The 25,206-nt window shown below is 32.5% G+C and overlaps 3 protein-coding genes across 3 annotated transcripts; 2 read left to right on the top strand and 1 right to left on the bottom strand.

Annotated features, from left to right (window-relative positions):
• Positions 1 to 193: 193 nt before the first annotated feature.
• LOC119834169 (aldehyde dehydrogenase X, mitochondrial-like) lies at positions 194 to 8,003 on the top strand. Its single transcript, XM_038358443.1, has 11 exons — positions 194 to 337; positions 2,139 to 2,243; positions 2,398 to 2,665; positions 2,788 to 2,904; positions 3,289 to 3,476; positions 4,900 to 5,002; positions 5,582 to 5,763; positions 6,119 to 6,283; positions 6,562 to 6,719; positions 7,281 to 7,355; positions 7,849 to 8,003. Exons 1-11 carry the CDS (start codon positions 308 to 310, stop codon positions 7,922 to 7,924), a joined length of 1,467 nt encoding a protein of 488 aa, XP_038214371.1. The 5' UTR covers positions 194 to 307; the 3' UTR covers positions 7,925 to 8,003.
• A 644-nt stretch (positions 8,004 to 8,647) lies between these two features.
• LOC119834170 (aldehyde dehydrogenase X, mitochondrial-like) lies at positions 8,648 to 17,850 on the top strand. The gene is made up of 11 exons (XM_038358444.1): positions 8,648 to 8,794; positions 9,789 to 9,893; positions 11,349 to 11,616; positions 12,698 to 12,814; positions 13,273 to 13,460; positions 13,979 to 14,081; positions 14,560 to 14,741; positions 15,212 to 15,376; positions 16,804 to 16,961; positions 17,145 to 17,219; positions 17,590 to 17,850. The coding sequence occupies exons 1-11, from the start codon at positions 8,765 to 8,767 to the stop codon at positions 17,663 to 17,665; spliced, it is 1,467 nt and encodes a 488-aa protein (XP_038214372.1). The 5' UTR covers positions 8,648 to 8,764; the 3' UTR covers positions 17,666 to 17,850.
• Positions 17,851 to 17,881: 31 nt separating this feature from the next.
• LOC119834171 (lipase member H-B-like) lies at positions 17,882 to 23,300 on the bottom strand. Its single transcript, XM_038358446.1, has 5 exons — positions 23,056 to 23,300; positions 20,815 to 20,929; positions 20,012 to 20,157; positions 19,149 to 19,242; positions 17,882 to 18,146 (listed from the first exon to the last, which is right to left on the bottom strand). The coding sequence occupies exons 1-5, from the start codon at positions 23,114 to 23,116 to the stop codon at positions 17,972 to 17,974; spliced, it is 591 nt and encodes a 196-aa protein (XP_038214374.1). The 5' UTR covers positions 23,117 to 23,300; the 3' UTR covers positions 17,882 to 17,971.
• Positions 23,301 to 25,206: the final 1,906 nt, after the last annotated feature.

The following is a 25,206-nucleotide window of genomic DNA, read 5'->3' on the forward strand; positions in this document are numbered from 1 at the left end:
ATGACAGATTCGAAATTCAAATGTAATATTTTTTTATAATTAAGTGTAACAGTATTTATGGCCAGACTAAGTAATTAGAAAACAATGCGATATGTGTTTAACAGTCTTAATCATTAATGATATATTATGAGCGAGCAAAAGTCGTAGGACAAGTTAAGCTATCCACTATATCAATAGCTCTTTATCAGTACATATTGACTATTCAGCGCAATGTTCTATTCTGAGAGTATTTGGATACAACAGTCAACACATTGCGGCTGACCGCGGCTCAGAACACACGTGCGCAAGACTACATAATACAGAGAAAATGGCTAAAGTTGATATTAAATACACCAAGGTAAGCTTTGCATTGTATATTTTTTGTAAATATCTGACTCGAAATTCAAAAACATTCGATATATCCTTTTACAACGTAAATAGCGATAATAATTTTATTATTAGTTTACCACAAATGCCGGCCGGCGAATTAATCTTATCGATAGGAATTTGACGCGAACTTATAAAATGTAGTTTATTTAAAGTATTTCTATATTTATTTATTATATTTAATACAACATTACAAGCTATTTCGTTATTCGTTGATAGTTTCTAAGAATTTATATTATTTAACCGGTTTGGTCTAGTCCCCTACAACACCTATACATATTGTATTTAATCAAAGATGGATTGTGAAAGGAATCTTTCTTGAAAAGAAATCATTCAGTCACGCGTATGGAATGTTGTGCATCATAGTCGTTGAATATGGCTGTTTGTTCTAACAAATAAGTAATATTAATAGTGATAAAGGAACATGACATGTCATTTCTTAACATATGCTGTATTGAGTGAGCGGTGATAGACGATCTGGGATATATATTACGAAACGCTTGTTCTATATTTAGAAATTCTAACTGATTCTTCTAAATTCCGAAACAACTGAATTTGAATGAATATTGAAATTTAAAACAAGCTGTCTCTTAAGAAATGATAAACAAATATAAAAATAGTTTTAATTGCATAATTGTTGCACAATATGTTGCTTTCGCATACTTTTTACGCTGATAGCACAAAATTTCGATAACCTCGATAAATCAAAATAAACAAATCCACATCTGAATAAATTCTACTCATACGTATGATATATTCGCTAACTGAAGCGATAAATGTTAACGAAAATAAATCTGTTCATGGTCAAGTTCATTAATACAACTATTGTATATGGTATTTTGCTAAAACAAGTTTTAATTCAATCCGTTTAGGCACATTTTTATTCAACGCGACATTACTGATACATGGCCAAAATTAAACAAAATTGCCTTCTCCCAATTCAAAAATGCTATCTAGAGCGGTTTTGAAGCTTGTTATTATTTTGAGGTATTTGATGATGATTCGATAAGCTCAAAAGTTTTATTACCTTGAGATAATACAGAATATTTAGTTACATGTCTGGAAAGATGATGAAAGATTCTATTTAAAGCATATTTAGTTTTGCTTCGATTCTGATCGCGTATTGTCACCATGTATTGAATGTGTATGTATATTACTCGAATGCAGCATCCGGCCATTTAGCCAATTGTAGTAATACGAGATGTTCGCTGGTAACAACCTATTGTAATGTGTTTAATTTTCGATCACAATGGATATTCCGATTTCATTGCAAATAATGTGACAACATAAAACCGCATTTACGTCGAGCTGGGCTTTGTTACTTTGTATTAATTAATAAGTAATTTAGTAAAAATGTAGTTTGAAAATTCAACAAAAAAAAATGTATCTATTATGTGATATTTTTTGATATAATAACATAAATAATATTTATTATGTTACACTACTATCACTTCACACTATTGCTATCGTCTTTACCTTATTGGATGAGTATAACATTATGAAAAAAAAACAATACAATATACATTTCTAACAGAATAATTCCAATTGATACTTATTATTATAAATTAGATCTGATTTAATGTAAGGAAGTAGGTTAAGTAGACGCTATATGGGTACTTATAGTAGTAGTATCTTATATTTTGGTATCTTTTGATTGTATTAAATAAATAAATATTTTGATTTGTTGACAACTACTTATTTCAAAGCAGAGGGTGTTCCTCGCTAAGTACTTATCTCAGAGCACCCATTGTACACGGAGTGTTTGATTTCAGTTGTTTATCAACAATGAATTTGTGGATGCTGTGAGCAAGAAAACTTTTCCAACACTCAACCCTCAAGATGAGTCTGTCATCACGCACGTCGCTGAAGGAGACAAAGTAACCATTTTTTTTTTATCGAGATAATAAGGACATGATATATCATGCCCTTGTTTTGATATTTATATACTTCTATATTACGTTCACGAAAAAAGTTATTGAAATGTAGATGATGTTCTGTATTTAATTCAATAATTTCTTTGGACTTCTTTAGGCCGACGTAGACTTGGCAGTAGACGCAGCAGTGAAAGCCTTCCACCGGTATTCGGAATGGCGCGTCATGGATGCTTCCCAAAGGGGACGACTCCTCAACAAGCTGGCAGATTTGATGGAACGGGACGCTAAATACTTGGGCGAGCTGGAAACTTGGGATAACGGCAAACCTGTTGCTCAAGCGACTGGCGAGGTGTACTGGGCAGCCCAGGTTGTGAGGTACTACGCTGGTAAAGCTGACAAGATTTTGGGAAATACCATCCCTGCAGGTATTTTATTTCTCCTAAATATAGAATCTCTTTAATACATTACGTAACGTCTCATTGTTCTCGATATGAAATAAAAATTCTGTATAATCTACAGTTAGTACCGAATATTAATTCATTTACAGATGGCGAAGTTTTGTCAATGACCTTGAAAGAACCGGTTGGTGTTTGTGGACAAATTCTTCCATGGAACTACCCCATTCCTATGTTTGTTTGGAAAATTGCACCTGCTCTGGCCGCTGGTAAATCATTTTTATTAATGATACTTATTAATGTATAATACTTATATATTACTAGCTGCACCCGGCAAACGCTGTTCTGCCTTATTCTCATCATTTGGGGGTATGAAAAATAGATGTTGGCCGATTCTCATAGATACCGGGTAAGCACTAAAAATTTCATCAAAATCGGTCAAGCCGTTTCGGAGGTGTATGGCAACGAAAACTGTGACACGAGAATTTTATATATTAGATATTGTATTTTGGGAATAAATAAGTAGAATAAGTTAGTAATTCTGTTTAACTAATTTGAATTACGTTATTTTGCCCGATATATGATGCAGAAGAATACGAATTTGTTTATTTATGTACATTGTTTTCATTTTTTCGTTTATTTGAAATTACCAGGATGCACCGTGGTCGTAAAACCCGCGGAGCAGACACCTCTAACCGCGTTGGCAATGGCCGCTCTGGTGAAGGAAGCCGGTTTTCCACCAGGAGTTGTGAACGTTGTAACCGGTTACGGACCCACCGCCGGTGCTGCCTTGACTAACCACCCTCGCGTCGACAAGATGGCTTTCACTGGATCCACCGAGGTAATTGTTGTCGAGATTTACATACACGTTTCTACGCAATTATTTGTTTATTAAACGATATTCATTCAGAATTCTTATCCTTTGACGATAAGATCAATCTATGTTAAAGGTTGATAAATAAAGATAATTTAAAATAGGATTTCGAGCTACCAAACAGTTCTCATATCTGGATACGAACTAATCGTTATAACAGCATCTTTTTATAGATAAGATTAGACTAGATAGGAGGACTAAGAATGTGTTTATTTAATTTTAAATATGTGTAAGTGAAATAAAACGGAGTTAGTATTTTTGTAACTTCAGCTTAATTTTGATAGTACAGCAACGAGGATGAGAAACCAATTTTGAAATTAAACGTGTACCTACTGTTTTAATAGCGGACGATAGCAACACTAATATTATAAATATATTTAAATACAGATTTAACTACACTTTTTATGCATATTTATTTATCTGTTTGAATTAGATAAACTTCAAAATAACTTAACAGATTGTGAATTTTCTTTGCTTTGCTTACTCAAATGAAAGTCGACTGTAGAGTCTAGTTTATGTAGATACACATTTTTTTTATAGTGGGGTAATCTTGCATATATAACCACCCACGATAACCACGGCCCCCGGGGAAGAGGTCGTGGGTTATGTCGGATTCCTACCGACTAAAACCCCACTGTGTTCCGTCGAACCACATAAGTAAAGGGGCCACGGGTGCTTGTTAGAATCACATACGAGTAGCACTTAATGTTGACAATGTTATCTAATCTAAATGAGACAATCGTAGTAGCTATGGTATCATTTGTTACATTCGTACATTGATTATATACTCTTGATACACATATAATCTTGAATTTTAATGTTGTGCAATCAACACTAACAGTATCATAAATTGGCAAAACAATATAATCCAAATTCCTAGGTATTACAAAAAAAATAAAGAAATGTTGCTTTTATATATTCTTATTTGAGAAAATATATTCAAACATTATGTTTTCTATTCTATGGATAATCATTCTATGGATATCTATTCTATGGAAAATAATATGGATATTCTTATATATAAAAATCAGTTGCTGTTCGTTAGTCTCGTTAAAACTCGAGAATGGCTGGTCTGATTTTTATAATCATGGTTTTGGTGCAATAGTCCAGGGAAGGTTTAAAACGTAAGAACAATAGGAAGCTAGTAATTAATAAATCTTTAAAAAATCACCTTATAGAAATTGTACAAACATTCTTTAATTATTTGCTATAAGCTTGTTCATAATACTAAATAAAAAACATGAAAATACTTTCTCAATACATGTGTGTGTATTTGTTTTAATGAAATTTATTTCACTTTAAAAACGTATATATTACATCTTTTTACCAAAAACATACTTATCTATATTTTAATATGTTTATGATTTAAATACATATATCTATCTAATAGGTGGGCAGAATCATAATGCAGGGAGCTTCGGCCGTCAATCTAAAGAGAGTTACCCTGGAGCTTGGAGGAAAGAGCCCCTTGGTTGTATTCAATGATGCTGATGGTGCGTATATACGAACAAACTGATACTAATATATTTAACAAAAGATAAACCGCCTTCAAAAATTAGAACTAGACTCAATTTAAATGGCACCAGCTTTCAAATCATCAGTAACGTCACTGAGTAAAAAGTAATAAGGAAATAAACACAAAAAAATACAGTCAACATGAGAATCTCCTCTATTTTTCGAAGTCGGTTAAAAACCACACAAAACAATTTACGAGGGAACTATGAAATACCACATTATATCGCATTCTTTGCACATTATATATTGCATCTTTTAATACGAATATGGTAACGCTAGTTTAAAAATGCCTAGTCATATTAATAAATTGATTCCTAGTAAACTTCATAAAAGTGGCCAGTCATTTTAAATCCCAAGTAGGTAAAGGAAACTAATACTGGCTTGTGTAGGTACTTTTAACGTTCTCCGTTTCAATGTGTGAAATAAATATATCAAGTAATAAATCGTTACTAAACAATATCTGAATAACGGAAGCAATAAGAAAGAGCCAATTTTTTTCTCTTTCAGTTTGTCTTTCTTTTACTATGCACAATACAATGAAAAAATGTAATTTTCAGTCGAAAAAGCCGCACACATTGCTCACAGAGCAGCTTTCGCGAATGCAGGCCAATGCTGCGTTGCGGGAACCAGAACTTACGTTCAGTCAGGGATTTACGATAAGTTTGTCGCCAAGGCTGCTGAAATTGCTAAGAACAGGAGTGTTGGAAACCCATTTGAAAATGTTCAGCAGGGCCCCCAGGTCGGTAGTTTGACCTTCCTTTAGATATTTAATAATTTTAAGTATTCTATAACGGTATAAACTGTTGTTTAACTAATCATTAATTAAATGACAAAAGTCTTTATGAAGGGTGAAATTATATTAATAATTCAGGGAACATCGATTTGATAATTTCATATTACTCTACAATTAAAGTGATTCTACATTGATGTAAATAAAATAATGACAAATTTTTATAAATAAGGAAAACAAACGTTCGAAAATATTTGTTTTCTGTTGAATTGTTTATTGTTCCAACTATTAAACCAACTAAAATAAACATATATCTACAGACGCATAACATATATCATAGAACTTGTTACTTGTTTATTGACAGATCGACACTGAAATGTTTAACAAAGTTCTTGGCTACATTGAGGCTGGTAAGAAAGAAGGTGCACGCTGTGTGGCCGGCGGCAGTCGCCATGGCAACGTTGGATATTTCATCCAGCCTACCGTATTTGCTGATGTCAAGGATGACATGAAAATTGCGCGGGAAGAGGTAATAAATAATAATAAATAATTTTATAAAACAAATCAGCCGTAAATATATTTTAATTTAACTAACAAATGTCGAGTCATCTAATGCGCAATAAAGTGTATTTTCCTAATGACTGCTATGAGTGCGACAAAATATGTTTACAATTCAAGTCTTTCGAGTAGTCTCAAGGATATTTTAGTTTATAATTATTCCACTAAGCATTTAAAGTGGTGATAAAATTGACAAAGAATCATTTATATGAAATATTAAAGTAATCATTTAAAATTATGTTTATAAAGATCTTCGGACCAGTCCAGAGCATCTTGAAGTTCGAGACATTCGAAGAAGTCGTGGACCGTGCCAACGACTCCAACTATGGTCTTGGAGCTGGCGTAGTGACAAATGACGTCACTACGGCCCTAGCATTCGTGAGACACGTTCGAGCTGGCACCGTTTGGTATGTATATTGCATTGCCGATACCTATACAGTATACACATGCTATTTCAACTCTTAGTTAAAAGACCCTCCCTGAATACAAAACAATAAAAGGCGCGGTATATTAACCGGTTTACCGAGTCTCTTAATATGTTAGCCGAGGCCTTGAGATGTTATATCATAAGTCACTCAATGTATACAATATGCTTAATTATCTTCTATGAAGTATTTAATATCGGTTTTTTCATATAATGTACCAGAACTTAACAAAAACAATGTTTAATTTAATAAAGTTCTTTGTAATATTATCCATACTACACTTATTAATATTTTAAATGCGTCTATTTGTTTGTTGGTCTTTCTTTCAGGTCGCAACGAAGATTTCAATATTCGTATCGATAAAATTATACGAATACCTACCTAAAGGGTTTATAATAATCTCTAGTGCTCTTATCAGCTTAGAGCAGTACCGATCCTGGTTTTTTAAGGATCGATGCTGCTCAACATTTTTTTTAGCAAGACCAGTCCTTATGTGAAAAGCTTAGAAAAAAATGTATGTATATTTACAATTGGAACTTTCAGGGTCAACACGTACGAGCATGTAGCCGTCCAGACGCCCTTCGGAGGATTCAGAGAGTCCGGTATCGGCCGTGAATTGTAAGTGTAATTTATGACTAACCACTAAGAACCTCGCGAAAGAGACAAACGAGTGAAGTTTTTTCCAAATATAGAATGAGAGCAGACCGCAATATTTACTTTTATCACTAATATGAATTGTTTGTTTTTTATTTGTTTCTTTTATCTTATTGAGTTCTGTAGAATAATATGTACTTTTTTGTTTTACGTTTAACATATTAATAGACGTTCATAATCCGCTTATACATAATGTGTATACGTAAACCTGAAACTTTGTAGTATTGTTTGTTAACGTTTGTAGTTAATCTTTTTTACGAAACTCACGCACGGAGGAGTATGAAATTAAACACACTAATAATAAAGTTATATAGAGGAGGGTGGATGTTAATATTTTTTAAACAATGCATAAAAACACACAAACAATAAAAAGAAACATTACACACTCCTGCTTATGCTAAATCACACCAAGACACGGGTAGATCTATTTTATTATAATTATATATTTTGTTTTCAGGGGAGAAGACGGTATTCAACAATACTTGGAAAACAAGACCGTAACCATTAACCTGCCAAAGAAACCATTGCTGTAATGTTCCCGAATAAATATGACGTTCCATTTTAAAGCCAATTAATTATACACAACATTTTTATTAAACTGTTTTCTATTTACAACTCCGTTTCATTTTCGATCACCCTATCCTTAATTAGGTAATGAGACAATTCCTGTCTCGATTCAATGCATACAATTTAATTAAATAAATCCATATGCCATAGGCATATGGATTTATTTAATTAAATCTAGGCATCAATTGAAAATATTCGGTTAAAAACCTTATAATGACAATTTTTGTGTATCTCTTCTCTCTTACTACTTATACAGTTACATTAATATTCTTATAACCAAGCATTTGGATACAAGGTATTGTAGCGGATATAAGAATTAATATGAGGGGCTCAAAATCTTTCTCTGAATTTATATTTAATTTTTTTTATTATTAAGTTAAGTAATGGTATTTACATAACCTACGTTAACATAGCCCTAATTATAGTAAAAATAAAAATTAGAAGTGCCTTCATCTTCGATCTCGTAGGGAGAATCTGAATTGATTTCAGTTTTATTATACTGTGTATTTTAATATTAGATTTATTATATATCTAAAATCTAAATGTATTCGACACTGTATTATAATTTTTAATACACAGATATAATTAACATAAATACTATATTAAATCCTTCACTGTGCATTCTAAACCTCTTTGGATAATTCATCTGTTTTTAAATCAGGCAACACAAAATATAGCCGTCAAAATATACTAACCTTGAATTTCATAGCGCACTCGTCTGTAAATATCGATGAGTGCAGTCCACTTACGGCCTACCTCGAGTGTTTACGTTTTACTTGTAAGCACACTAAGAAATATAAGGCAACATGGTTAAAGTCGACGTGAAATATACTAAGGTGAGTAATATTATTATTTACCACATTGTATAACCGTTTATGAATCACCTGCGAAGTACTACGCGTAACATTAGAGTTTAAGCTACGCAAATGCCGGGTTACGAAAATGCCGGGTAGGTGTATTTTCATATATTCAACCTAGCGATTTATTTTAGTCTATGGAGCATAAAATTTCATGTGATATTTATATTGAAATTACGATGTTTTATTTGCACACAATAATAGGATTTCTCGAGATCTTCAACAATGATCTTATATGTTTACATGTTCAGTATCCTGTTAGAATTGTTTTATTTATAAGGTATTTTAACACCGGCCTTGAAATTAAATGTTTCTTCTTAATTTTCTTAGTTTCTCAAAATCAATACAATAAATCTTCCACAAACAATATTGAGAGTAATAATAACAAGTAAATATCTCCATGGACCATAAACATGCGATAAGAATTATTTTTATGTTCATCCAATATTAGCTTCATTTACCTGCTGTGGTTGATATGCATAGCTATGTAATATAATAAATTCACTATATCCCTACTAATATAATTATAATATGTGCGAAAGTTAATCTTTTTGTCTCTTCTTTACGCCATCAAATTCCATTCATGAAAAACCATCTGTCTATCTGCTCTGCTCCCCATGTAGTAAAATACACGGGGAAGCCGCGAGCGGGTAATTTATTTTATTTTCAGGCGGCCATAATTTATTTTCACATTTTCTTACATTATTTAGCACATTTTATAGATCAATGCTCAGCTTCAATGCTACCAGTGTACATATTAACGTGTGCAACTAGGGAAAATATTTGTACCTTGTATTTGTAATCGTAAATTTCTCATTTACCAAAGACCATGAACTCATAAAACGTGGGGTCGGGTGTAAGTTTTTATCAAGCTGTAACTATTATCAGTACAAAATATAATGCTGTTAAGCAATATAAACCAATCGTAAGATTATATCACAGACATGCATCACGTGAAGTAATATTTTTACAGCTTTTCATCAACAATGAGTGGGTTGATGCGGTCAGCAAAAAGACTTTTCCAACGATAAATCCTCAGGATGAGAGCGTCATTGCTCAAGTGGCAGAGGCAGATAAGGTAAGTAAATAATTGGTTATGATTTAACTATAGATACAGCAACAATTGAAAACATCACTAATACTAGTTCGTAATTATATTAGTAGTAGTTACCTATTAGTCCAGAAAGTGAGTGAGTGAGTTCCGAAAACTACCAACTCAATGTTTTTATCCGATCTTCAAATTGCTCTTACTACTAATCTGATGATATAAATCCATATTGCCACGGAGCAACCCGTGGCAGTATTATTTAATGCGAAATTAAATAATTTCTGTTAAAACAATTTTTATTCCGATCGTTATCAGTTTAAACAGCACAGCAACCGAAATAAATATCGATTGGAAATTATATAGAGTAATATCTTTATACGATATCGATGGAAAGTGCTTCCAGAATCTGTAGTTCCCGACTACTACAATCTAGGGTTGAAGCGTGGAGTGATCAGATGCATTTAGGGAAGCGCGCTGCCAATAGATTATTTCCCCACTTATCAGTATAGAGGCCAAACGCTTCCCTAATATAATACAAATAAATATCGATCGAATGATCAATATTTGTTTTTTACGCATTTACGAAACATGTACATTGTACAAGAGAACATACAAAACATTTGGGGCAGTTTTATATATAGACGGAAAATTATTCTTCACACTTATGATCAATAATTTTTCTCACCAGCCGGTTGATCCGGTTTGGACCGGAGAAAAATATTAAAGCTGTACGGTGAAAATGTAGCTTTCTAACGTTTATTGAATTTTTTTGAAATCACTTGAGCAGTTTTAAAGTTAATTGTCTTATTTAATTTAATAATTTAGCTATTTATTGCGTTGTTCATGACAATAAACACTTCTTTATTTCTTTTCAATTTATCCACTCCAAAAGATATTTCCTTTTCGAGTATAGACTCGAAAAGGTAGGTAAATTAAAGAGATTAAAATAGTTAATTTTTTTGATCAATAATATTGATTAATTAATTTATTACATGATATTTATAATAGAATTAAAAGCTTATCCTACATCTGCCGTACATCCGTCATTATAAAAAAAAGTAATTCCAATCATATGTTTCTAAGTAACATCGTCTTACATATCACTTTAACAATAAAAAAACAAATTGTTGTAAAACAAATCGAATCTCTTGTTTGACAATAGCATCATCATTATCATCAGCAAATATATGTTCCCGCTGCAGGGACCCCGGTGTCTTTATGAAGATTTAAGCCTCAATCCATCAGGCTGGCCAAATGCGAATTGGTAGAAGTCACATGTCATCTAACTTTTGATTTTTCGACATGCATGTTTTTAGCAGTGGTGATGTGGTGGTGCAGATAAATTGAAACATCAAATTATTTCTTGCACCGTTGACCGATCTTGAACCCCCGACTTTGTGCTTTAAGTTCGAGGTCCTAACCAACGAGCCACCACCATTGCGATCAACTACTGTTTGGCAATACAAAAAATACAATTTCTTGCAGGCCGATGTTGACATAGCAGTAGCCGCAGCTAAAGCCGCATTCCACCGGTACGCCCCATGGCGTACAATGGATGCTTCCCAAAGAGGGATGCTCTTACTCAAATTAGCCGATTTAATCGATTCCCAAGCCAGATATTTAGCTGAACTAGAAACTTTAGACTGCGGTAAGCCAGTCAAAACGGCCGAAGAAGAAGTGTACTATTCATCCAGTTTTTTTAGGTATTATGCTGGAAAAGCCGACAAAATTTTGGGCAATACAATACCTGCAGGTGAGACGAAATATTATTTTTACACAATATGTTTCGTATTTGTTATGTCATGTTATTCCTACTTGACGTAACTACGTACGTTCTATATTTTTATCAAAGTAAGTTTCATTTACGTCTACAGAGTATAAAAATATTTATCTCATCCATATATCAATGATATGAAAACATGGAACGTAAATTACATGAAACTCGCGATGACAATATAAAAGTAAGAATACAATGTATGACATGCGCAAATCTATAACGTTTAACCTATCTCTTAATATAAACAATAAAACAAATTTCCAACTCAAATTGCTAAGTACAAAGTACACACAAATTTATTTGTGAAATAGGAATATTAGGAAATATTTTGTAAATCAATCACTAAATAAGTCAACCTAATGCTACTATACTAAGGATTAAAATTCACTCGCAGTAAAGGACAAATAAGAATTGCATACTAATTATGCTATCCTACTATAATATTATAAATGCGAAAGTTTGTAAGGATGTGTGTGTGTTTGTTGCTCTTTCACGCAAAAACTTCTAAACTGATTACAATGAAATTTGGTACGTAGACTGCTGGATGACTGGAATAACATATAGGCAAATTTTTTATCCCATTATTCCTTCGGGATACGGACTTACGCGGGTGAAACCGTGGGGCACAGCTAGTATTTAATAATATATTAACTGATAATTTCCAATTTCTTGCAAATCGGCAACATAATGCACTTTCACGTGACTGTAATAGCTATTATCGTTTTAATATTTGTGTTTACTATGTTGACCTCCATTATCACTGTTTTCATTACAAATTTTTGATAACAATACATGATTGTCATGTAAGAGTTGCTTTTAATTATGATACTCGTGTAATAAATGACATGTGAATGCATCTATGATTTCATAATTATTACGTAGGTGATATATTACTTGGAATTGTATTTAAATAATTTCATCTCTAGAAAACTGAGAATTATTATGATTTACAAGAATGAAACAATTAAATTATAATTGGTCTTGATAATCTGTATCTGTTCTTACGAACAAAATAATAATACCACCGTTAATTCTAGAAAAATTTCCTTAATTTTAGATGGAGAGGTTTTGTCAATGACGTTAAAAGAACCTGTCGGTGTTTGTGCACAAATTATACCATGGAACTACCCAATTCCTATGTTGGCATGGAAAATTGCACCAGCCTTGGCTGCAGGTGAGTACAAAACTTAAAAAAAAATATGTACTAAGTGGGTACGTGTAAATATTTTATGAGAATTATTGTTGAAATTGTCAATTATGTTAGACATTTATAGGTTTCCGTTTATAATCTAAATCCAATTCAAATTTATGTAGTTCAAATTAAATAAGTCGTTATCATAAGGTAACATTTACTCCAAAATATTGTTCAAGGGATAAGTAAAATAGACATAGTTAGATACCCAGTGACAAATCTATCTAAGACTATCTTTATTTTATTTAAATTTTATATAAACGGTTTGTCTTACATATATTTTTAAAGTTTACATATATCAAGCCGATGTTTCCCTAGCTAGATTGCAGGGCAACCTGTATTTAGGAGAAACAGCTTGCTATCTTTAACGCTTAATACTATATCAATTCGCAAGAAAACTTCGTATCCCAAGTAATTTAACCAGACCAGTATATTTTCAGGATGCACATTAATAGTGAAACCAGCGGAACAGACACCGCTTACAGCGCTCGCTGTGGCCGCCCTCATCAAGGAAGCCGGTTTCCCTCCCGGCGTGGTCAACATTTTACCCGGTTATGGACCCACCGCGGGAGCTGCGCTTACACATCACCCAAATGTCGATAAAGTGGCTTTCACTGGATCCACTGAGGTGATATTATATAATATTTTGGTTTTTCTTTAACATTATCGTCCAGAATATGAAAGCGTATACTAATCTATACTAATATTTTAAAGCTGAAGAGTTTGTTTGTTTGAACGCACTAATATCAGGAACCACTGGTCTGATTTGAAAAATTCTTCCAGTGTTAGATAGCCCATTTATTGCGCTATGATGACTCATTTTAATATTCGACCTCATTAAAATCCTTATATAGTATATGCCATTGCTAATATTCTGGTTGCTTGTGTATTGATTTCAAAAAGATAGTAATTACGGTCTTGTTAATAACATAGATGTAAGAACGTCATAAGGAGCGATAGGCACCTTAGATATCTAATTGATGGCTATTTTTAAATAGCTATCTATATTTTCAACATTTATCATGCGATTGATAAAACTTGAAACTCTTTTATGCGTTATCTTGAATCCAAGAAAATTAAATTTCAATAATCGCGCACATAACGATGGAGTCAAATTTTTTGTGAATAATAATATGAAACTTCTAGGTGGGTCGCCTAATCCTTGGGGCGGCGCCGGTGGCCAATCTTAAAAGGGTCACCTTGGAACTTGGAGGGAAAAGCCCCCTTGTTGTCTTCAATGACGCTGATGGTACGCACGATCTGTAGATAACAGTTTGTATTACTACAGCCTGCAATTATTATTCCATTTCAAAATAAAATAAGTATTTAACAAAACTTCTAAAAGCCGTTTACCACCGGTTCAGAAATTTGAATTTTGGCTTGTGAATTTGAAATTAATGGTAATTTTGCCTTCGATTGTGCTGTTATAAAAATAAATAACTAATGTTATAAACGTAATAGTAAATCTGTGTGTCCCTATACCCCTCTAAAAACCACCTAGCTATTAATTGTTTTAATGTGAATGGTATTAACCCGTGAACTTTTCTACAATACTACATTTTCTACTACACGACATGTACTCACAATGAAACGATCATGTGAAGTGGTGTTTACAAATTTTCGAGATGATCCCGCATCCGAAATACGTCCAATGCAATGCATTATATACTGTATACTCTTAATAAATCAAGCTCATCATTTATAATGAAACAAATTTATTTTCTTAGTTGAAACAGCGGCGCAAATAGCCCACGCGGCCGCTTTCGCAAATGGCGGGCAATGTTGCGTCGCTGGGACAAGAACGTACGTACAGTCCGGTATTTACGATCAATTCATCCAGAAGGCTGCCGAAATCGCGAAAAATAGGTCTGTTGGAAACCCGTTCGATGACGTACAACAAGGACCCCAGGTAAATCTCATTTATTTCAAATTATTTGCTGTGCGATACTTACGAGAGTCACCTTCTATTTATTTATTATTTCTAGAACTATTTTACCCTTTAACACTTGAATTATGTCAGTTGTTTTGTTTTTGTGGTAGCAAAATTTTTTCGTGCCAAAAAAGGTCTAAAATAATAAATTATAAAGACAGCTTAACACTGATACTAATATGAGATAACCACGATATTGATGATATATACTAATATTATATATATACTAATTTCATAGGGTAGAAAAAAATCACAGATACCTCTAAACATTTATTGTATGCTTATATCTGGGCGATGCCATATTATTAATAGAGAACAGATAATATTATTTATTATTGTATCTGGATTTATGCTATATGCAAAGAATTATTTCGGAATCTTGGCTTTCAATGTAGGATGATATGTATTTTATATTAATATAATTCCAACAACAATAATTAAAATTACAGATCGACAAAGACATGTACTCAAAGGTACTGGGGTACATCAAGGCCGGTAAGGATGAAGGTGCAAAATGCTTGGCGGGAGGAGATAAACTGGGTGATAAGGGATACTACATCCAGCCCACTGTTTTCGCTGATGTTAAGGACGATATGAAGATTGCTCGCGAAGAGGTAAGGGTAACGAAACGAAACGTAAAAATAATATATAATATGTTTTTTTTTATAATTAAGAACAGTACACCAAGAACAGAAGCTGATTTGCTCTGAGTAGAAAATTCTGTTTTGTTAAGAAAGTGGTTTTAACATAGTATTTTCTTGTGTTTGATTTTACGCGAGTATTATACATTTAGAAATTAAAAACTTTCAGTCAGTCTCCCCGTGACCACGCTCGCTGTAAAGTGTTTGAAACGTCGGGTTAATAATATAATGAATAAATCGCGTTTAAAATCCGTTAAAAAGTCTTTAATTTTTAAATGGTTTTAACATTTTTATATTTGCCTGATGTATGAAACAACGTTTAGAGCTATTGTTTCACTGTATTTGTAATCTACATACCTTTCAAATTATTTTCGTTTATTTAACCTCGACCACACTTTAGTTTTACACACGGTTTTCATCCGTCATTATGATATCTTTTAACTAGAGACACATTATGATATCTTTTAACTAGCTGTACAATCAATTAATAGAATAGCTATAAATAAAAAAAGTTCAGAGATAAATCAAAGTTAATTAAATGAAGTCTCACACACATTGTTTACCGATAATACAAATCCAGCATTGTTTAGATTTACCCATCAATCAAAATGATCCATAATGAAATCTATGAGTACCTTTTTCTTCAATGGGGAAAAAGATTTACAACAAAAAGAATTAAACTAGTTAAAACCACACGTTCAGGTCATAAATTGATATCAACTAAATACCCACTTAGGAATTTTTGAAAGAATAGAAAAAATCATGATCAAATTTTTTCTATTCTTTCAAAAATTTCTAATTTATAAAGCACTTCAATGCTATAAAACTAAAAATTAAATTTAACAAAGGTTCCATCGATACAATATTGTAATCATTGAAATAATGTTTCGTATTGGTTGTGATGGTTCTTAATCATCTCAATAGATGGCGTGGGGTGCCCCTTAGGCACATGAAACCGAAAGAATAGAAGAAATTCGATTACTGTGGCAGGATCACGGGTGGCCGAGAGGCTAGGCGTTGCTACGGTTAGGCAAGATACGCAGGTTCGAATCCTGCCTCGTGATCAAATTTTTTCTATTCTTTCAAAAATTTCTAATTTATAAAGCATTTCAATGCTATAAAACTAAAAATTAAATTTAAATACCCACTTTCTAAATTTAGATTCAAAATTTTTTGAAATATCTCCAGAGAATAAGATAATTTATCATAATTTTCATTGCTACCTTATATTATGAACTTAAATAAATAGCGCTATGTGGAATATCATTTTGAAATATGCAAAAGAGTCTTAAAACGCGTTTTTCAATGGTTAATATAAAACAATGTATTTAGTGCATTTTCATTGTGATCAAGTACGTTTTGATTGTTTCTAATCAAGCTTAAAATTGATTTATTTTCAGATCTTTGGGCCAGTGCAAAGTATACTAAAGTTCGACACGTTTGAAGAAGTCATAGACCGCGCTAACGACTCCAATTACGGTCTGGGAGCCGGAGTCATCACCAATGACATCACCACAGCTCTCAGCTTCGCGAAGTATATGCGAACTGGCTCTGTATGGTAAGCTTTATCAGTTGATACTAGATACGTTCGCAACGTTAAGAACAAAATATTGAGTACATGGTTATTATTTTTTTACGGAACTTTGACAAAACGGATCTGGTTGAATAGAATAGGTATACTTGTAAAAACATCAAGTAATTGATTTTCATAAATGACATAGTAATATTATATTCGTTTCAGGGTTAACACGTACGACCATGTCACTAGCCAAACACCTTTCGGTGGATTTAAGGACTCCGGCCTGGGAAGAGAGTTGTAAGTTTCCTCCTCTTATAGATTAGCTACATTACAGAAAATTATTCCACACAAGCAGTCCGCCCCGGCTTTGCCCGTAATATATATATATATAGCTTTAATAGCCTTCTTCAATAAATGGGCCATCTAACACTGAAATAATTTTTCAAATCGGACCAGTAGTTCCTGAGATAAGCGCGTTCGACCAAACAAACTCTTCAGCTTTATAACATAAGTATAGATAATGTTTTATGACATCTATGCATTGCATTCTGATATATCTATCTTGTTACAACAGTTTTATGAATATTGTAAATAGCATAAATATCGATACTTGAATGTATATAATAATAAATACTATAAGTTTAACGCTATTGGTATTAAATTTCAGGGGAGAAGATGGTATTTCTCAATACTTGGAGACTAAGACGGTAACAATGGCGCTCCCGAAAAAACCTCAACTGTAATTCAATTTGTATTATACTCTAACTACTATTTAAAACGAGTTGTATTTCTACAAAATATTTGAAATAATATGTACTATGTTATAAATTTTTGTTACCAATAATTATAAAGATTATTTTCTTATAATGAGCATTTCTTTTAAACATCTCGACATTGATGAATAAAATAAACGTAAAACTACCTTTGATTCCAATATTATTTGTATGCTCTTTCCTTAAATATGTGTACTATAATTATCATTTGGGTTCCCTTTTTCAAAATAGGAGAACATTCGCAAGCGCATCTTACTAAAAGTGACATCAAACCGTTTATTCAAGAAAAACAGACTTACCTATAATCTTATACTGTTTCTTTGTGAGATGTGCAGACATCATACCGCAAATATGAGCTCCAAGGGAATGGCCCACGCATGTTATCATTTTTGCAAGCGCTCCATTCTGTGTTAGGTACGAGTATAGCTGAGCTGTACATTGTGCTGCCAACCTGAAGAAATAATTATATTAATTTTAAAAATTTCTTTTATTACTGATAAAATCTTGCAAATCCTAGTCCTAGTATCCTAGTCCTACTAATATTATAAATGCGAAAGTTTGTAAGGATGTGTGTGTGTGTGTGTGTGTGTGTTTGTTGCTCTTTCACGCAAAAACTACTGAACCGATTGCAATGAAATTTGGTACATAGACAGCTGGACAACTGGAATAACACAAAGGCAACTTTTTATCCCGGTATTCCTACGGGATACGTACTTATGCGGGTGAAATCGCGGGACGAAATTAGCTTTAATGCAGCAAGCAAGCTCGCCATGGGGGAGGTACCACACCTCCACAGAAGATCGGCGTAAAATGGTAGCATGCGAATGCTTCTGTATATCGTATGGTCCTAGTACTAATCCCATATAAGCGGCCAACGCATTCGCAGAGGCCCTACCTCTACAAATGTTCATGGGCAGTGTTGATCGCTTACAATCAGACAACCACCATCTCAGTTGCCCCCATTAAGAATTTACATAAAAAATTCACTATTGTAGCTAGTTCAATCTAAAATGAGATATTAACGACGAATTATTGACACGGTCTATGGATTTAAGCGTTGAACCATAAACAAATATCAGCGAGAATGAATAACGATTGGAAATTCTGAAATATTTATATCTTTTCAAGTTATAATAAATTTTATATATACGAAATCTGGGAACATTGCGTAATTATTATGTTAATTATTCATATTAACCGTTAACTAGATAATTGGTTAAATACTTAACAAAATTTCTCATTTATAAAGCTATTTAATGCTATAAAACTAAAAATTAAATTTATACTTAACAAAACTAAATTGAATTACTTATATGTTGTTTATGTATTTATTTCTGATATATTTTATCATCTTCTGTTTTTTAAAAGTTGTATCCAGCTTAAACACCCTCATACGAAATATTTTGCTAATCAAGAACATAGTACATTTATTGTTCCATATAAAAAAAGTTACCTCATATTCGCTAGAGCAGATAAATAGCACGGAAACCTGGACAGCTTTGACCAGTCCACCATAAACACATTGTAATCTTTACGCCACAGGTATGCTTAAAATATAGTTAAGTATATTAGTATAAGTTATAGTATAGGCACAAATTACTAAATAGTAGTTACTACGTAAGAATACGTCTAATCTATAGACTTCATCCCCCCTTGGTGAGATTTGAATCATGCTCCATCCCCCCTCCCCTCCCACTCCCCTCCCAATTTTACGCAATTTTTTTTTTATTTGATCGTGATATTTTCCGAGACATAAATGTCTTAATCTTGTCAAATTCAATTTCTTCTCTAAATCTCTTCACGGATTTGATATTTATATAGGTCATTATTACGAAAATTAACCATTTCAACTGTTACTGCTACTTTACATCTAACTTCAGTGTTTAACAACATTTATCAACGTAAGCATAAAAATTAAATACCATCACGAGATATACAATAAACCAAGATTATACCGGTGCATTCAATTTAACTTTCACATGATATTTTACTCACAGACAATAGCCATATATACGAGTAGTATCCATTTATTGATACTACGGTGAGAAGATACTCCTTCTAGTGAAAGTCCCACGAATAAATTAAATATTGTTAATTTTTACATGTTTCTAATCTATTGCCCTTAAATCTATTTCAGTATTAGGTTTACTACGTTTAAAACTACATTTTTATGACAAAAATTTGCTGAATACATTCGGAACAATTCCCAAGCGAGAAAAAGAAAGTACAATGCATATGCCTATTGTTGTAAATCTACTTAGAAAACAGAGTTCATCTAAAAATCGTGAAGAGAATAACAAATATCATTAAACTCACCGTCACGTATGAAAGACATGGGTGTTTTCGCATGTGTACCATTGAATCCATGGACGATGAAAACGTTTTTTCTCGTTAATTTCCATCCCAATTTCGGTAAGAGGTGTATATGTCTCACATTTATCCTCTGACTTACTGGACGTTCCCTGTTAACAGAACACTGATATACATATTTATCTGTATACTATACCTACAGCCGATGCCCTTATCTTACGGGAGGTACTTTTTACATTTTTTAAACAATTTGTGCATAATTGAGGGATATATCGAAAATGTCTAGACAATTGTTTGTATCTCCAAAATTCAGAATGAAATAAAGTCATAGGGACTTGAAACTTATCTAATATGAATCCTGAATGGTAATTTATATTGCAGAGCCAGGTATACGTAGACTTACAATACAATAGTCATCTCCAATTCAACATCTGATTAAGTACCTACCCGTAGAATTATTTATTTAAAGACCATCTGACCGTTTTTCTGCCAGGATACCCTTATAACTTAGGGGCAAAAGATAATTAACAACCTACTCTCATATATACCGAAAATAATCAGAAAATTTCAAAAAAACTTTTCATGCCGATTCCGAGGAGTATTACAAAAAAAAAACACAAATTCCCATGAAATGAGATTTTTCACCTCGATAAAATTAGCCTATTTAACCCTCTAGCCTCCTACAATCTGCAGACACAAAAATGATATCATAAAATCGCTCCATTGCGAAGTGAAAGAAAAATAAACAAAAATTAAGTATGCTTTTGCTTTCATAATATTAGTACCTTTTTATATTATTACATACTTACGGGGTAAACAAATAAAAGCCAATCTCACTATCAGGACACTTCCATTCCCTTTTCATGACACATCGGAAATAGCGGAAATCAAGCATTGACATCATATTACCGTCTACACCTGGAGCTGAAAGTATATTTTAAAATTTTGATTAGACCTAAACATAATACACATTAGGTACGATAAATATTTTAATATAACAGAATACGAAGTTATTTCAAGACTTAATACTTGTAGAAAAGGAATTTAGTCAGTGGGCCACTTTTTGATTCAAATATAGTTATTTTTTATTTTAATATTTTTCCAAGCTCCTGAATTTCGATATAAAAAGAAGAATTGCGTTAAAGCTCATTAAATTGAAATGCGTACATTATGCATTTAATTTCCTCTAAAAGTTAATTTTAAATTATCTTATTGTAACGTTTAATTCAATTCAGAGAATAAAAAATCTATTTAAATGCCTAAAATTGCACTGCTTAGTTTCTTTTTTATTATAAATCACAGTCAACTGCTTCATAAATAACATTTTGATAGTAACCCTAAATTTTATGGAATAATCTGTACGAAACTCTCAAAACGAGAACTAAAACAACGTCTGGGTCACTGACCACTGCTATTGCACTCATTTTTTCGATAGCCACATTGGAATATTTCCAACGTATTAATTTTTTTAATACAAGCAATAAAGCTTTAAATTATTATGAGAGATATTAGACATATATGGACAGAATTTATGTTTTATTGGAAAATGTTGCCGCAAAACAACTTTCACTGATAATCCTGTAGTTAGTTCTGCCTCAAGTACCAACCGAGAACAATATCAAATTTCTTATATGTATTTCCTATAATTCAATGTCTATTAAACAGTGATAATTGATTTATTTTAGGCTCAATCCTAAGCTAATAATTTATGAAAAAAGTACTAGTATATAGTATAATGTTATCTGTTGTAAAGGTTTAGTAATTATTATAGAAATTATATATCAAAACTTATAAAAATTTGCTATCTACCTATCAAAATCATATTGAAATGTTCGAATCTTTTTTAAGGTTAATTTTATGCTATTTTTTTACGCTTATGAAATTTTAAATCTTTTATTATATTTCTTGTCCCGCGGCCGAAAAGATTTTCATGCTTATCTCCTCAACTAGCAATCCTACACAAAATTTTGACCTACTTCAATCGGTGTGCGTTTATAGCTTGATCCTACAAAGTTTCTTGGTTTATCTTCCAAGTCAGGGACTACCCGGAATTTCCGCTCCCTCTCATTGTTTTGAATAAAAAGCCTGTCGCCAGCTGCGGATTCATGTGGCAATTTATAGTTGCAAAAACGAGAAGTAAGGAATTTTCTTATAATATATTATTATTACCCGCACCGCATATTATGCGGGTTGCCTGTATAGTATCAAAATCCTAATTGAAGTTTTTAGCTTTAAACGCACACAATCCAACCAAACCAAACAGGCAGATAATAAGGGTCTTTTGTGTCTTTTGACTCAGTGGTAAGGACCTGGGACTTAAAGTCAAGTCAAGGTTCGAGACTAGGCGAGCTTGTAGGAAATAAATAGACTTTTCAATTTACTTACGCATGTGTAATACCACTACAACTCAAAACGGTGAAGGAGGAAACCGGCATGTCCCAAAATCAAAAGTTCGACCACGTGTGACATCTTCCAACCCACACATGGCCAGTGTGATGCATAATGGCCCGAACCCCCGTAGGAAGCCTGTGTCCCAGCAGTTTTTCGTATATACATACTAACTTAAATAATCTTAATTTTTTAGATAATATAAAATCAGTCACATAAGTCATCATTAATCAGTTGTCACAGCTTAACATATTCACAGCTTTGCTATCATTTGGATATGTGAGTTTTATCGAAAATATCTACAGTATCTCCTTTACTAGTGTTGTGTAAAGACAATAGAGGAAAACATTTATGAGAAATATAATTAAATAAATTAGAATGTGTTTCCGCAATTTTACCTACATTTACTGTATCTTAATGAAACAATGGCTATAAAAAAAGCTAAAACACTATTTTAAAACAAATAACAACATACATTCAAATTAATTTGTGTTGGTTTAAATATTTACTTTAATATGCATTTGTGAATGGATTTAAAAACCTTCAAAAGTTTAAGTACATGGGTATAAGTAATAATCGATTTTTAAGATAAACTTTTTGATACAACCTCAATTTTATTTTTTCTTAAATAATCATCTATTTACTAACAAAAAATAACTTACCTGATGGTGTTATAATAATCACTAAAAATAAAATACTTAAAATATATTTTGGTGAACACATTTCTTAAACTACTATTATTCTAAATTTGGTGTATACGATATTGCACAGTGATGGTAACTCGTTGCATTGGAGATTTCCACAAACTTTTGTTTTCACTAGAATATAAGAATTGCTGGCTGAGACATTATAATTTAATGTTGCCTTTTCTAATGGCAGGTGAATTGTACGGCAGCCAGTTTAACAGTGGTAGTGCGCTTGCTTACGAGAAAGTCAAGTTAACTTTTCCCATTAACTGGACCAATCATTCATGATCAACTTTATTCGTAAAAATCCTTTAGTTTTTACTATAGGTTTTTTCTCATTCCGTTGTTTGCAACCAAATTTGAATATTGAGGTTACTGACCGACCCGTATCCTGCAATTTGCGGTGCAGTTACAACATAAATATTAAACTTGAATTAAATTTTATAAAGCAGTCCGTTAGATACGGGCATTGAAGTTTTGTTGTATAATATACAATGAGTTCATTAATTTAACATTTTATGAACTCGAAACTATTTTCATTTAATTTCCTTAAATTTAAAAATAACAACCACAAAGCAGTAGCTGATGCTCTCACCGAACTCCATAAGCTCCTTAGTCAGTAAAAATTTTGCTTTGATTTTCACGCCTGTTTTATTAATTTGCGTTAATTTATGATAGCGTAGTATTATGATAATCACTTATATAGTATAATGCTGGGCTTCTCTTTGTTCCGTTTATTTATTCAAACCGCGCGCTGTCTACACCTTATTAATATCTACATATTTTTTCCGGCATAATCTTAGGTGCTAATTTTTAATGCATGAGAAATTGAAGCTAGATAAAGGCTACTTTTTATGGCAGGAAAGAGTTGCGCTTTCACCTCCCTGCATTCTTCTCTACTGTCATTTAAAATGCAACAATCTCATTTCCTCTTTTGTCTTTTATCTAAACCTAGTAGCTAGTACTAATGTATGAGAAAGTGGGTGTCCGGAGCCTACCCTCCACCTCATATAGGTAAGTCCAAACTTACCTATAATAACTTAGTTTAGTTTAGGTTTAGGTTAGTTTCACTTAATTACAGTGTTTGAATAATGTGTTTAACATAGTGTAATTTTTACCAGCTTTGACATAGGAAATACTTAAAGATTATTTTTCATGTTTGTTTATCTACACAAAATAAGAATTATCAAGAGAAAATATTTGATAAAAAAACCCGAGATGCACACTCAACGTTTCAAAAAAGCCCTAATAAATTGAGCGCAACATTCACAATCCTGCGCTCATTTCAAATAGTCTTGAGCTGTGGGTTTCGAGTAATTCGCGTCGAGGCAGACTCGATTAAAATACCATGGAATGCAATGCTAAATTGTAATATTGAAGAAGGCTAAAACACTAAAGAATTTCTCTCTGTATTTATCTTGGATGAATATCTTTTTATGCTTTGGGTAATAAAAAGATTATATTGATGAGTGTTTATTATTTTTATTACTAAATGAAAGAAGCAACATCATTCCAATGGCAGATTTTAACTGTAAGAACGACTCATGATCGCCTTCTTACTACTAATCGCATTGTACAAAATTACTCTGTTCTCTTTAAATTGAATTAAGAACATAGTAATATTTTTGTATATAGTTTTAAATAAATGTTCTTATGATATCTTCTATGTGAACATGGTAAACATTTTGTACATACATACGTACATGTACCCCGGAAATGTACCACGGGCAAGGCTAGGGCAAACAGGTAGTAATTTATATAGAAAATATAAAGAACAAGTGAAGGAGGCTCACGTTTATATAAATGCGGAATCCTTTAACACGAAATTTTTAAACAATTTCGATACAATATTTGTTTCAATTATATACCCATACCCTACCCAAAACATCCTATTTATGTTTGTGTTTAGAACATCATTAAAATATTGCTATAAAGAGTAATGAAATAAAAAAAAATTGCTCCTCTCCAGTCATGCCTTGACCAACCAACCGTTGGTCGAAAAATTTTATTGTTTTCTAACAATTCGCTTAAGCTGGGTACTCATCTAGCCCTGTAGCACGTAACGTAACAGATACAGTATCCAGTGAGTACGTAGGCACGAGCTCGCTGCGAGCCGCTCGCGGAAAG

This window comes from Zerene cesonia, chromosome 19 (genome assembly GCF_012273895.1).
Source record: "Zerene cesonia ecotype Mississippi chromosome 19, Zerene_cesonia_1.1, whole genome shotgun sequence".
NCBI lineage: Eukaryota > Metazoa > Arthropoda > Insecta > Lepidoptera > Pieridae > Zerene > Zerene cesonia.

Coding starts and splice junctions, on each gene's coding strand:
- LOC119834171 (XM_038358446.1), bottom strand. CDS start 23,116: ATGTGTTCACCAAAATATATTTTAAGTATTTTATTTTTAGTGATTATT. Junction 20,158..20,814: donor GGCTTTTATTTGTTTACCCC/GTAAGTATGTAA, acceptor TTCTGTTAACAG/GGAACGTCCAGTAAGTCAGA. Junction 18,147..19,148: donor TCTGCTCTAGCGAATATGAG/GTAACTTTTTTT, acceptor TTATTTCTTCAG/GTTGGCAGCACAATGTACAG.
- LOC119834170 (XM_038358444.1), top strand. CDS start 8,765: ATGGTTAAAGTCGACGTGAAATATACTAAG. Junction 11,617..12,697: donor GGGCAATACAATACCTGCAG/GTGAGACGAAAT, acceptor CCTTAATTTTAG/ATGGAGAGGTTTTGTCAATG. Junction 14,742..15,211: donor ACGTACAACAAGGACCCCAG/GTAAATCTCATT, acceptor TTAAAATTACAG/ATCGACAAAGACATGTACTC.
- LOC119834169 (XM_038358443.1), top strand. CDS start 308: ATGGCTAAAGTTGATATTAAATACACCAAG. Junction 3,477..4,899: donor CTTTCACTGGATCCACCGAG/GTAATTGTTGTC, acceptor TCTATCTAATAG/GTGGGCAGAATCATAATGCA. Junction 6,720..7,280: donor GTTCGAGCTGGCACCGTTTG/GTATGTATATTG, acceptor TGGAACTTTCAG/GGTCAACACGTACGAGCATG.